The following is a 15,211-nucleotide window of genomic DNA, read 5'->3' as shown; positions in this document are numbered from 1 at the left end:
GTATGTATCAATTCTAAGACGTCTGTAGCTCTATATGCGCCTAATTTCTTATCTTTAGTCTGTTTTCCTTTAATGCATGCTACACAAACGTTAAGGTCTGTGAAGTCAATGGAATCTAAAATTCCATCTGACACAAGTCGTTCAACTCTATTTTTAGAGATGTGACCTAGACGTTTGTGCCAAAGCACTCCTGAATTGAAATTGTCAATTTTCCGCTTAGTACCACGTGATTCCACATTCAAGGTTTCATTATAGTTAGCCACAGTTTCCAACAAATAAAGATTATCATAACCAGAAAGTAAACCGGTTCCAACAACATTCGAATTTAAAGACAAAGTAAATTCTTTATTCCCGAATGAACAATAATATCCTGATTTGTCCAAATAAGAAATAGAGATCAAATTCCGTCTAAATGACGGTACAACAAAAGTGTCTTTTAAATCCAAATAATGACCGGAACTTAATAATAATCTAAATTTTCCTATGGCTTCAACTTCTACCTTCTTCCCATCTCCTACATAGATCCATCTTTCAGTATCACTAGGCTTTCGGAAGTTCAGGCAACCCTGCATTGAAACACTGATGTTAGTAGTTGCACCAGAGTCTAACCACCAAGTGTTTCCAGGTACTGAAGCTAAATTAACCTCAGAACAGACCAAAGACAGAATCATACCTTTCTTAACACGCCAAGCGTGATATTTGGCACAATCCTTCTTCACGTGTCCAGAACTCCTGCAGAAGAAGCAGTTGTTATCCTTAGTCTGCTTCTTTTGTTCTGGACCCTTAGCAGCAGCTTTGTTCTTGGGCTCCTCAATTCTTTTCCTTTTGCCCTTGTCTTTAGAGATGCTAGTAAAGTGAGCACTTTCAGTCCTATCTTGCTTCAGCCTGTCCTCTTCTTGCACACATAATGAAATGAGCTCATTAAGAGTCCATTTCTCCTTTTGACAATTATAAGTCACCTTAAACTGACTGAATTGCGAAGGAAGAGACAGCAATACTAAATGAATGAGTAAGTCATCTGACAACTCAAGCTTTAGACCTTTAAGCTTAGAAGCAATGTTGGACATCATCATAATGTGCTCTCTTATATTTCCCTTGCCTTGATACTTCATGGAAATTAAATTCTGAAGCAAAGAACTTGTTTCAGCCTTATCACTTTTTACAAAGCGTTTTTCCATCTCAACAAGGAAATTTTTAGCTGTATCTATCTCATCCGAGACAGCACCTCTAAAGACCTCGGGAATGCCACGCTTTATGATCATAAGACTTATGCGATTTGAGCGATCTCATTTCTCATACTCTAATTTTTCTTCAGAAGAACTAGAGTCCTTAGGAGTAGAGGGTCGATCAATTCTTAATGCAAGGTCTAGATCCATGCAGCCAAGAACAATCAGAATGTTCTCTTCCCATTCCTTAAAATTTGTCCCATTAAGGACAGGAATAGAACTCAAATTTGCAGATATGGAAGCAACCGATGCTGTAAATTAAATAAAGAACGAAACTTAGAAACTCACATTATAGGAAAATAAATCAATAAATGAATAAATACATATGTTCACATCATGGAATTTAACCCATCTCAAGATACCCAGTGCACCATTGATGTCAAGTCTTTGGACAGTAACACCAACTGCTAGTGGTACTCTTGTTGCAACGATCAAATATTGACAATAAGACATGTCAAACAATAAACCTTCCTTTGGGCCGATTTACTGCTCACATGTATACCAAATAATTGTCACACATTTATCATCGCAGGTGTACATGTAATTCTGCCAAATGTTAACCTTCCTTTGGGCCGGTCAATACCCGCATGAATAAGCATATACACAACCATTTGATACTCTTCACGAGCAATTTAGACAAGAGAGGTCACTTTGACGACGTCAAGTTTCAATTAACTCATTCAAAATTGTCAAACTTGACTTGAACATATATTTATTATATCCAAATAAAACAATATTTAAAAAAAATATTGTTCACTAATATAAACTTTATTTTATTAGTATTAAAAAAAATATTGTTCACTAATACTGTTCAAAAAATAAATAAATAAAAAATAAATAAAAACAAAAAAGTCATGATTCGAAGACCGAAAAATATGTCCCTATGATTTTACGCCAAGTGGCAACAAAAGAGATTACACGTTGATTACTAATGATTATCTGTTACTAATGCCCCCAACTCACATCTTAACATAACTCAATATCTTAAAACTGTGGAAATCTTATTTTCTCCAAAATTCATATATTCACATCAAACATTAAGCTTATTTCTAATTTTGCTTCTTATTTTAAATTCTGAAAGATGAAAAATATCCTAATAATAAATTAGCAACTTTCTCAACAAAGCACTTCTTTGTAAAAGCAAACATTCGAAATCCAATTTGATGTCATAATAAGCACTGTTTCTGTGTTATTATTGTGATGCTTTTGAAACTATTGGATTTAAAACTATTCAAGAGCCTTCACCAAACAACTTAAACCTTTGGAAAAGGTGGTCTTTGACAGAAAAAATATTGAACATTTGCAAGATACTATACAAATGCATAAACCTGCAAAACAATCTTTAATCTCTCTAAACAAAAACTTGAATATGGCAACATGTTAACTTGCCTACTAACCCTCTTAATGGTTAATATCTTAAATTTATAAATCTTAGATGCTCTCAACATGAATTAACAACATCTGATGTTTATTAAATTATAACTAATATAATAATCAGTGATTTAAAAACTAAAATTACGCATGCATATTACACTTGAGCACAGTTTTATCATACAATTGCAATGACTCGCTCTTTCGCCAACGCTAAGGTTCTTGAATAAAATAAAACAGACGTGGTTACGCGGCGGCAACAGAAAGTGCAAGCAAGGTGGGTTCAATTAGTGGGAAGATAACAACACCAAAATCAGGGGAAGCAAAAAATATCCCCACGGATTATTTTAATAAATAACTTTGCTTGATTAAAAATTATTTAAATAATTAGACTTTATAAAAAAAAATAATTCATTAAAATAATTCAAGCAAAAAATCTAGAGTTATAAACATGGACAATAAGTTTGTAATTTGAAAATCCAAATTCCCAAATTTCAAACCCTAATATTTCAATCATGTCAAAATTCCCAAATTGAATCCTAAAATAAAGACAATAACCGAATTTCATCATGAATTAAACATGGTAGGCTCTGATACCACTTGTTAATAATCCATGTCAATTACATGATGAATGACAAAAGGCGGAAGCGTACTTGTGGGAATTGCCATTGATGAAATCCTAGAATGACGATGATAGAGCCAATGGGTTGGGTGATCTTCCTCAGCAAAACACCCTGAAGACCTTGCTCTCTTGATGGGGATAGAGAGAACCAAAGAGTTTTCTCTTTTAGGGTTTTGAAACTGAATAGTCTTGTTGTGTTTGTCTTGGGGACCATTACCCCTATATATAACTATTATTAGTTATATCCCAAATTGCAGTATTTCCAATTCAGCCCCTCATTAAATTAGAAACTTTCTGGTATCTACACTATTAATTTTCATAACTATTATGCTCTTTAGCCATAAACTATTATATATTATTTGACCCCTAGTTTATTGGCTAATTATATAATGACCCTAACACACTTTATTAATTAATTACATATGTGACCCATAAATCTTACATGATTTACTTTTGTTGATCATTTTCTCTTAAATCTATCCATAATTATCTTGAGTATATAATTATGTTTCTTTGTAGTAAATACTGGAAATTTACAATGTAGATTGATGTACTTTTATTGCCTAGATCGATCTTAAACTAAATAATATTTTGTTCTTTGTAAACCAAAATGTTCTTGGGTTAATACTGTCAAAACCAAAAGGTTCTTGGATTAAAAGCTGTGAAAAGGTGAACGTTATCCGTTTTTCCATACTTTAGATATAATAACCAGAACATTCTTCATTTTTTCAGACTGTTGTCCAAAATGATCATAATGTTGTCAAGAATGTTATTTATTTTTGACAGTCAAGCTGGAGAAGGTTCAAATATGTTTGGCCTTGTTAATTTGTGATCTTATCTCTTTGTGATTTGAGTTGTTTCTTTGAATCTAATTATCTCAGTTTGTTCCTTGCCAATTGCTGATGATATAGATATAAAATCCAGAGGCTAAAATTCTTTTAACTAGTGGAGATTAATTGATATTGAAGCTGACTTGATCATTCTTGGAACTAAAGAACATTCTCCGTTTTTCCAAAATTTGTCCAGAACGTTATCCGTTCTTGTTTGTTCAGATTTTGTTTTTCATGCTGATTTATTTTTGCTGTACTTGAATTCTATCTTTGATTAATACACTCAAAAACACAAGTTAATTAACATAACATTTAGAATCATAATTAACGTTTTAATTAACTTTTTGTTTATTTTCATCAAAATATTAAATTGAGATTTTGTCTTTAACATGTAATGGACTAAAATCACCATTCTCTTTCCTTCCTTTATTGGTAAGTTTATGCTTATTTTCTCTACTATGTACATACACTTTTCAATATATTTGATGATAACTTATTTATTGAATTTCAATAAAGAATAATTTTTTTTAGTAAAATAAATAAATCCTTTTTAGCCCCTTAATAAATATTTTAAGACTTTCAAAGGTGGTTATAAAAATTTACAAGTTATCATAATAAAGATTGATAATTAATTAATAATCGATACTATTACTTGTCACTTATATCAATAACACAAGCTTGTCAAACAAAAATATAGTGGGAAAAATGGTATAATAATGAAAAAAGTAAATTTAAAATACTACATAATTATATATTCTCTTTAACACTTATATTGCAAAAAGAAAATTATAAAATTCAAATCATAATAATATGCAAAAAAAATATTACTCCATCCGCGTTGTTTTACTAAAGATAAATATCCCAAAAGAAGTTATATTTTATTTTACCTGTAAACATTATTTATTTTTTTCAATAAAATTAATACATATACATTAGTCATAAATTATTATATCTTACTATACATGACTATAATTAATACTCGCCCTATTGTTAATAAAAATAATATTATAAAATTGTTATTTATTTTTGTTAAAAAAATGTTAAACGGTTGTTATGATGAGACAAAACTAGTACATTCCAATACAAACATTATTTGAGGAATTTAAATTTATAAAGAAAAAGCAAGATATTTTAAATAAAGTAATATATTTTAAATATTAATAAAAAAGTAATGATTGATGTTTAACTTATACGTGTAAACTACTTTATCAATGATCAATTACTAAATATCTCTCATTTTATTCTTTGAACATAGTTGTTTTCTTTAGAAAAGGAGAATGAACAATGAAAAAGAACAGCAACTGCCAACAGAGATTTGTTGCTGTACAAGAAAGTTAAAATTACTTAAATAAATAAATAAACTTAGTTGATTTAGATACCATTTAACAGAGAATTTTTTGCTGTAAAGAAAACAGTGAAATTTATTATTATTATTATTATTATTATTATTATTATTATTATTATTATTATTATTATTATTATTATTATTATTATTACTTGAAAGAAATAGTTTTTTTTTTTGGTGGGGTGGCAAATTTGGATTTTCCCATGTTGGAAAATTAGCTCAACCCAGTTCTGAATTGGTTTTGGGGTGATTTCTAAAATGTTTTTTTTTTGGGTTTGTAATAATCCAAATTCTGTTAAATTGTTTTTTAATTAAAAAAAAAATAAAGCATTTTAGTTTTTTTAATCAAACTGTTTTTTTTCTTAAAAAAAATCAAATGTGAAACTCACACACATTAATTGTGAAAAAAAAGTATCTGATTCGAATTTATATTCTAATATATCTAATGTTTCTACAACTACAATATGAGCTGTAATTGTGGGACAATTTTATTTTTTTTATACTTTTTAAGTGTTAATTTGAGTTGTTCATTTATGGAAAATGGTTGGTTATTTTAGCCTTTTATTTAATTTAAATTTTTTGTTCTGTTTGTGAAGCTGCAAAAAGACATGTTGTTTCATGAATTGGCACAAGGAAGAGAATAATGAAAGCAAAAGTGTTCCTTTGTGTTTCTTCTATTGTTGCTTGTTTAGTTCTTTTGGTTTTCTTTTTGGATACCCTTTACTCACACTTGTCCTTTTATAGCTGAATTTCTGTTGTTTTCTTTCTTGAAATACACAATCTATAAACTTTTACTTGAAGCCACTTTTTAGTAAATGTTTTGGTTCCATTTTGAAAAAGTCAAAATTAATTCTGGATGTGTAAAATTGATTTTAGGCCTTAATATAATTGATTTTGCCTTGAGAATTAATTATGACTTGAAGTTATAATACATATAGCTTTTGACATCAAACATAATTTTTACATTGAAATTTATTTATTGTTTAACTTTGTTTTGTCTAAGTACATCCAAATATAAATCATTTTATATTTAACTAAAATTAATTTTACAAAATTAATTTCAGTTACTGCAGAATCAATTAAGTGTTGTTATAACCGTGTAAGTGTGGATTAATCTTTTGAAGCCTTTTTTATGTATTGACACGGACATCACTTGTCATGTCTCATGCTCTTCTTGTGATGTTGTTTCTGAAGCTAAAAAATCCCTACCTGTGAATTTTCTTTGCAGAAAAATCCATAACTTTTGACTAGTCAAAAACCAAGGCCAAGGACAAGGTTTGTAGGTTAAATAATTATTTTGGTGCTTAATTTTTAATTTAAGATTAAGGGTACGTTTGTATTGTCTTATTTGAGCTCATCTATTAACATAAACACTTTTGAGACTGTCTAAGAGAACTTATGGAAACAGATTACGACATGTATATAAGTTGTTTTCAACTTATTTGCATTAGCTTTGCAGGATAGTTTATGATAACAACTTGACTTTATTTTTTTATTTGTTATAGAAATAACTTATACATAAGTACTTATCTACTATAAGCACTTAATTTAGTTGTGCATCCAAACATGGCGCAAGATTATGAACCTTTTTAGCTTATGATGGAGTGGATAAACCAGAGAGAATCATTAATGCTGTTGACAAGAGCCATAAAAAGGGTATAAAGTAATCCTACTCAATAAAATATTTGTTTGTTTTTATAATAAAGTAATGATGTGGAGAATGGAGAGTCCTATTGCATGTTAAATGTAATGCTTCTCGTGAGTAGTAACCTAATCCCACCTTTTTTGTTAGTTGGCAACTTGGCCTTTAATTAATCATGTCAGTGGCTTTTTACTGTTAATCTCTTAGCTTCCTTCTAAGTGTTGTTTAAAATCATTATACTTTAACAAAATGAATCAACATTTCTTTGAATGATAGAGACTTAATAGTTATGTTTGCATAGTTTGATGCTATAGTGGTAATAGTTATTCACTATAGAGATTCTTGAAGTGATTTATTGTTCTTATTTGTATCAGCATTCATCAGGTACTTTGTAGTACCGACACTTCTGATAGTATTCTCCTTCTGATAGTGTTCCCCGTGTTTCATAGATCAGGTATTGTAAAAGCCTTCAAAAATGGGATGCTTGGTGTCAACTCCAAAGGACTCTGGTGGAAATAGAAGGAAGCCAGGAAGTATTGGAGAAGTTTCAGTATATGTTCCTGGTTTAAGAATTCCTAAACCTGTTGATTTTGCTCAATTACTCGGTGATTATTTGTCGAAGAATATAATCGAACGCCTATCTGCTCTTAGAACACGGATAGTTGTAATGGCTAGTCAAGAAGGTCCTACAATTACAAGAACAAAAAGAAAAAGTGTTACTCAACATGGTTTGTTTTTAGCAAAAGTAAAATTTTTTATGATAATTAAGCTGTTCTAATTTATTGACGCATTGATTTCGCGTGATTTCATTCGCAGGTGGTTCGACGCTGGCTGATCTTTTGCAGGCTCTTGAAGATTACTTGCCTGTTCTTCTAGGATTAATTAAAGATGGTAACTTTTGTGTTAGTTCATTTATGCATGATGTATGCTCTCTTTTAAGTGTTAGGTATGACTCATAGTTTACTAATAAGTGGCCAAATCATTCGAGCGCGACCTAAGTTTGTAAAGTGGACTGCAGTATTTAAACATAAGTTTTAACCTGTGACCTTAAAATGAATAATAGAAATGTGTTGTAGCTGGTCTGCAGTCGGAGATGTAGCTACAATTGGTCGATCTCCAGGATCAAATCTCGTGTGTTCTTTATTTTCATTTTTCGTATCTATTTTTTTTTTTGAACCTAGGTTGCTGTTCTATCGGTAAGACAAAGTATTGATTATTTACTAATTATCTTTATTGTGTAGGAAGCCATTTACAATACAAAGTACAATTTATTTGGGTGAATCAAGAGGATGATAAAGAGGTAACTTCTTAAAGTCATACATATTTCTGGATTTAATTTGGAAGGTACTTCTTAAATGGAAGAATGCTGATTGATTTTTTCGTACTGCTTTTGTGCTTTCTAATGCATGGCGGTGATCGGAACTTTTTACAGGAAACAGCCACGTCTAATGCTTGGTATGAAGTATTGTCAGTTTTGCATTTGATGTCAATGCTATTACTGTCACAGGCTAATTTGTTGCTGCTTCCAAGATCATCTAGTGATGGTCATCAGCATAAAGTATCAGATGGTAAGCCATACTACCAAATGATTTTCTACATGCTTTCAAAGATCTTTGTGTGTGTGTGCACATATGCATGCGCATCTGTGTGTTGGATGTTGTTGAGTATGGCTTATAGTTTACTGATTAGTGAACAAGTTGCTTGAGTGGGGTAATCTTGTAAACTGGACTGTAGTATATAAACACAAGTTGTAATATGTATCCTTAAGAATAATAGAATTGTAATGCAGTTGCTCTGCAGCCGAAGACATATGCACAATTGCCTGAACTTCGTGATTAAATCTTGTGTATTCTTTGTTTGTGATTTTTGTATATGCTTTCTTTTGAACCTGGGAATTGTTCAAATAGATTGTTTATCTCCATAGCTTATTAATTATCTTTCTATTAACAAATTTAGTGAAAAGTGTAAGTTTATAGGTTCTTTGTTTTGTTTTCTTCCATTTTTTCCCAATCCAATTATATGTAAGTTAAAGCTTTTGGTATCTACTAACAGAAAGCAGAAGAGCTTCTATTGATATCTTCTTAAAAGCAGCTGGATATCTGGATTGTGCGGTCAAACATGTTCTTCCACAGCTACCTGCAGAACTCAGGTTTGTATTTGTACATATCTAATGTATGCAATGAATTCATTGTCACATTTTTTTTTGTTTATCTAAATAACCTTCTTCATTTTTTTTATGTTTATTACTTTGATTCGGATATTAGGAGAAACTTACCGGTTGATCTAGCGGAAGGAGTTCTACGAGCACTCTCTCTACAAGCATTAGGACAGGTATTGATGTTTCTATTGTATGGACTCATCAAGTGTCAGTTGTCTTGTTTCTCAATGTGTTTCCCTAACATGGAAAATTTGTTTAGTTATCTTCTCAAAGTTATGAGTATGCATAGAGTCGATTTAGCATCGCTAAAGTGTAAAATAATGCATCTATCTTAATATCATCCTCATTGTTTTATTTTCTCCCTTGTTTCTTCTTAGGGTGTAGATATACAACTTGGAATGGCAATTGATAGTTCTAAAGCAACTCTTGCGGTAAAGCGTAGACTTGCATGTGAGATGTTGAAATGTTGGCAACAGGTATTTTAGCTTGTCTATTGGCATAAACACTTGTGAGATTATTTGAGAAAGCTTATGAAAACAACTTATTACATGTTCATTAGTTGTCTAATAATAACTTATAAAAACAACTTATATGGAAACAGTTTTACTTTATTTTATTATGTTATAAAAATAGCTTATACATAAGCACTTATACAATAAGCGTTTATGCTATAAGAGCTTAATTAACTTGTTTCCTCTTTGTTCTACATTCTCTTGTTGAGATGAACATGTATTTTGTCCTTAGACATTTTATTTATTTATTTATTCTAAACACTCTTTTTATGTGTTTAACTTATGTGTATTTGTTCAGCATACATTGTTTTGATTACATTGCCTGTTTTACAGGCTCAAGATAACATTATGAACCTTCCATTAACAAATGGTTGGGGTGAAAAACATCACTTTTTTGTGAAATGGAAATATGTTGAAGCTAAGGTATATGCTTTTTCCCTCAAGTTATTTGCATCTTGGTTTTTGATTATTATGTCTTACTACTGCATAGTAAATTAGTGCTATTATTATTAGAGACAAATTTTCTGGTTTATTGATTACCGTACGCAACTAAACGCAGATGAAAGTGTAATTTGGTTCAAATAATTGTAAAGTTTGTTTTAATGATTTATTACCAGGCTGCAGCATATTATTATCATGGTTTGATTCTTGATGAGGGAAATACAGAAAAATCTCATGGGATGGCTGTAGCTGCATTGCAAGCAGCAGATGAATATTTCAAAGAAAGCAAGAAGTTGTGTGAGGCATTCAACATGGCACCTCCATTGTCAAGGTTATCATCTATTCTCTTCCTTTTATATCTATGTGATTATGCATGTTAAAAATACTATAATACCATTTGTCATTATGAATATGATGAGTTATCCTTATAAATAGGCAAAATACATCTGGCAGTCCTTTAAATTACGCGAAAAAACCAAATAAATCTTTTGACATTTTTTGTATCAAATTAGTCCTTTTAACTCTTTTTGCGAGTAGGCATCATCTCTCTTTCTCAAAAGAATGGTGAGCTCTTTCACTATAGTTTTAGGTGTATAAAGCTACGGATTTCAAGAACTTGCGACATAATTAGGCTTTTATGTAATAAAAACCATAGTAATCGAGCCTTCAATTTCTTTTGAGAAATAGAGAGGATCCGTATTCTTTTCTGCAATAGTCTTTAACATTTTCTGAAGAGCATTTATCGGTCACTGCTAATTGAAAATTATCACAATAATGGTTTGATATACTATAATGCTAGTCTTGTGGTGTATTTTCTCCCATCTAACTTGCAATCATGATGCAGAAACCCACCACTTTGGGGGACCATGAAATATCTCTCAGAAAAAATTCCAAAAGATACATCAAGCAAGGTGCGAATAAACCGTGATCTGTACACTCACGAAAGGTAAATTTTCCCGAATTCACGAATAACTTGTTTCCTAACTGCGGAAAAAAAGCAAGAGGACTAACATAAACATATATTTAATTTTTATACATTGTCAGTGTTTCTACACTTTCAATCAATCATAACCATTAGATCATTAGAAACGTTGAAATTTACCATAACTATTTTTAAAGTTACACACATAATTGGTTGTGATATGTTGACAATGTAAAACTTTTTACATTGACAATGTATAAAAATTAAACTCTAAAAACATTTGCTGTTGTAATTTATTACAGGATCATGGAGACAGCTCCAACATTGCCTGAATTTTCCTTGGCCTTGAAACCAGATGAATATCAACTTCCTCAAGTAGACCCTTCTTGGAGAACAGAGAACATAAAAGTGACACAAACTCATCCGAACCATCTCAATGGTGACAAATGACAAAACACTATGTATTTGCAAATTTCCAAGAAATGTTGGCCAGCTTAAAAGATGAAAGTCAAAGAAGGGTTTATTTTTTTGCATTCTAATCAATAGAACAATAAATTAGTTTTTTTCTTCTAGTTTATTCATTTTTTATTGTACTTTTATATATTGATACTTTCTCTCTAACTTTACATATTTTGAAAGATACCATGCAAATATCAGTTGCATATTTTCTTAAAAAAGAAGTTATACTTTTGAATATGGTTCCATGGTATGATTGAGTCAATGACTTGAGAAGTGTTAGCAATTTACACTTTAATACTCTCTTTTTAGTACTTCGATTATTCATCATTATTAAAAAAATAATGTTATTAAATAGGATTTTAATATTTAATTAGACTAAAATGATATATATTTTGATGAATGAAAATTAATTAGTCCTAGGTACGTGTCACCTACCCTAATATTAAAAAGATCAAAATATCATGTGCATACTGCTATCATTGACCTTAATTAACAAAGTGACTTAGCATAAAAGAAAAATAATGGTTTCTGTACATGTAACTATATTATTTATTTTCCACTTGTGTTTTCAATAATAAAATGCTGAACTGTAAATACAGTACCAACAAGTTGTTGTCGTGTAAGTACATTTTAATTGGCAGCTGCAAGAACATCACATGTAGAGGCCTGTATTCGAACCGAGATTCTCTACTTCTCCATACTTAAGATGTGCGAGTCTAGTCACTAGACTATTTGACAAGAAAAAGTACCAAGTCACGTGGAACAATGATAGAGGAAAATGTGCGTATGGAATAACTCAGATCGATAGTGTTGGGTCACGAGAGTTTCAGGGAATCATCACATTGAACTAAAAACAACTATACAAGTGAGTTGAACAGTACCTCTATCTAAAATCTTATGACATTAAGTGTTTAATATCCTTTTCTTTTATCTAATGTGAGACTCTTACTCCCATATGATATACCAATAATAAGTCTACGCAGTTGCACTAGGTTTATCAAAAAGAAGTGACTATGATTACTATTATTATTATACCAAATGAAGTATAGGAAATGAGAGGGAACTTTCACATTAGTCAACGGGTGTTTTGTTTTTTCTTGTTTCATTTGTAAGATCTGACAGTAACACTTTCTTCTCAATTCTAATGGCTATTGGATCATCCTCCCATGAATTCAACTATGATGTGTTCATTAGTTTCAGAGGCATTGACACTCGCTTCGGTTTTACTGGCAATCTCTATAGAGCTCTTATTGACAGAGGAATCCGCACTTTCATCGATGATGAGGAGCTTCAGAGAGGGAAGGAAATCACACCATCACTGATCAAGGCAATTGAAGACTCCAGAATTGCCATTCTAGTCTTCTATATCAACTATGCTTCTTCTTCGTTTTGCTTAGACGAGCTTGTCCATGTTATTGATCACATCAAGAAAAAAGGCCGTCTGGTTTTGCCTGTTTTTTATGGCGTGGATCCTTCTCACGTGCGACATCAGACTGAGAGCTATGGTAAAGGACTGGCTGAGCTTGAAGAGTGGTTGTTAAAAAATAACAAGGAAAGAAATAAGGATGACATGGAGAGCTTGCAGAAATGGAAGATGGCTCTTAACCAAGCAGCTAACTTGTCTGGTCACCATTTCAGTATTGGGTACTTAACTTTACTAAACTAAGGATTTTCCTTTCATATTGTCTTTCCTTAAAGAAGATATATGCGTTTTTTACTATTGAACAAGTTAGTACATTGTATGTTAATAAATTTGTGAATATGTGATATTATGGGTTGATGAGATCACACACCTTCTATTTATACTGATGCTTCAATAATTACATTTAATGTTTAGGAAATTGTATTAACTAAGACTACTAACAATTGACCTGAGATAATGATGCAGGAATGAATATGAATATGCGTTTATTGGGAAGATAGTAGAAGAAGTCACCAACAAGATCAATCGTGTTCCTTTACATGTTGTGGATTACCCAGTTGGACTAGAGTTTCGATTGCAACAAGTTAGTCACTTTTGGAAGTTGGATCTGATGATGGAGTTTATATGGTTGGAATATATGGAACTGGAGGAATGGGAAAAACAACGCTTGCTCGAGCAATGTATAATTTGATTGCTGATCAATTCGAAGGTTTGTGTTTTCTTGACGTGAGAGAAAATTCAGCTAAACATGGCTTAGAATATCTCCAAAAGACGCTCCTCCCCAAAACAATTGGATTGGAAATTAAGTTAGGAGATGTCAATGAAGGAATTACATTAATAAAACAAAGACTACAACATAAGAAGGTTCTTTTGTTTCTCGATGACGTCGACAAGTTGAAGCAGTTGCAAGTTATGGTTGGAGGACTTGATTGGTTTGGTGTTGGTAGTAGAGTAATCATTACCACGCGAGATAAACATTTGCTTGCAAGTCATGGGATTAAGAGAACATATGAAGTAGATGGCTTGAATGAGGAAGAAGCTCTTGACTTACTAAGATGGAAGGCTTTTAAAGATAACAAAGTTGATTCAAGTTATGGAGACATTTTAAACCGTGCAGTAACTTATGCTTCTGGCCTTTCATTGGCTTTAGAAGTAGTAGGCTCAAACTTGTTTGGAAAGAACGTAGAAGAGTGGAAATCAACATTAGATAGGTATGAAAGGATTCCCAACAAAGATATCCAAAAGATACTTAAAGTAAGCTTTGATGCTTTGGAGGAAGATGAGCAGAGTGTTTTTCTTGACATTACTTGTTGCTTTAAAGGATATGAATTGGCAGAGTTAGAACATATACTACAAACTCATTATGGTCAATGCATGAAGTATCATATTGGAGTTGTGATTGAAAAATCTCTGGTGAAAATTAATTAGTTGGGTTGTGTCACATTACATGACTTGATAGAAGACATGGGAAAGGAAATAGTTCGACAAGAATCACCTAAAGAGCCTGAAAAAACGTAGTAGGTTGTGGTTTCATGAAGATATAGTTGAACTTTTAGAAGAAAATACGGTGAGTAAGATTGATATCTTTAACAATAATTTAGCTCTTTTAATTACTAGTTGTTGGGTGAATTCTAACCCCAATCTCGCTCCCCCAGATACCACTTGTTGGGAAGTCTGGGGGAGTGTGACAACAACAATGAGCTAAGCGTCAAGGTCTCTTATCGAGTAAAGCAATGAGTATATGGGTCACTTCTCTTATATATTCAACATTTCTTCCATCTATTATCTATTATCTATTATCTATTATATATATTTAAAACAGACTCCCGATGCCACATCATCGTAAGTTTGCCACTTCAACATATTTCATCCACGTCAGCCAAAAAACTGATGTGTACCTCATGAAGAGTACCCCTCCTCTTTCAACAACTTCTCATCTTCCTTCCACAATTTTTTAAAACCTCCAAAATCTATTTGATAATATTATTTTATAATAAATTTATAAATTATAAAATTATTTTACAATTATTTATAATAAATTTATAAATTATTTTATAATTTGATAATAATTTATAATTTATATTATTATCAAATTATTTTATAAGTTATTTTATAATAAATTTATAAATTATTTTATAATTTGATAATAATTTATAATTTATATTATTATCAAATTATTTTATAAGTTATTTTATAATAAATTTATAAATTATTTTATAATTTGATAATAATTTATAATTTATATTATTATCAAATTATT

General features: G+C 31.0%; 1 protein-coding gene and 1 pseudogene across 2 annotated transcripts; both read left to right on the top strand.

Annotated features, from left to right (window-relative positions):
- Nucleotides 1-7,224: 7,224 nt before the first annotated feature.
- LOC101512481 (uncharacterized) lies at nucleotides 7,225-11,763 on the top strand. 2 transcript variants are annotated; one of them, XM_004512745.4, is made up of 12 exons: nucleotides 7,225-7,352; nucleotides 7,486-7,764; nucleotides 7,853-7,927; nucleotides 8,278-8,336; nucleotides 8,469-8,604; nucleotides 9,089-9,185; nucleotides 9,301-9,367; nucleotides 9,572-9,670; nucleotides 10,040-10,129; nucleotides 10,324-10,478; nucleotides 10,992-11,093; nucleotides 11,372-11,763. In XM_004512745.4, the coding sequence occupies exons 2-12, from the start codon at nucleotides 7,512-7,514 to the stop codon at nucleotides 11,517-11,519; spliced, it is 1,281 nt and encodes a 426-aa protein (XP_004512802.1). In that variant the 5' UTR covers nucleotides 7,225-7,352; nucleotides 7,486-7,511; the 3' UTR covers nucleotides 11,520-11,763. The 2 variants fall into 2 exon arrangements, with proteins under 2 accessions (XP_004512802.1, XP_012574718.1); XM_012719264.3 differs by having other exon boundaries at nucleotides 7,238-7,352; nucleotides 7,491-7,764.
- Nucleotides 11,764-11,877: 114 nt separating this feature from the next.
- Nucleotides 11,878-14,713, top strand: LOC101514426 (TMV resistance protein N-like; annotated as a pseudogene).
- The last annotated feature ends 498 nt before the right edge of the window (nucleotides 14,714-15,211 follow it).

This window comes from Cicer arietinum, chromosome 8 (genome assembly GCF_000331145.2).
Source record: "Cicer arietinum cultivar CDC Frontier isolate Library 1 chromosome 8, Cicar.CDCFrontier_v2.0, whole genome shotgun sequence".
NCBI classification, from domain to species: Eukaryota; Viridiplantae; Streptophyta; class Magnoliopsida; order Fabales; family Fabaceae; genus Cicer; species Cicer arietinum.
Note: the sequence above shows the minus strand (reverse complement) of the source record. Positions and strands in the feature narration are given on the sequence as shown.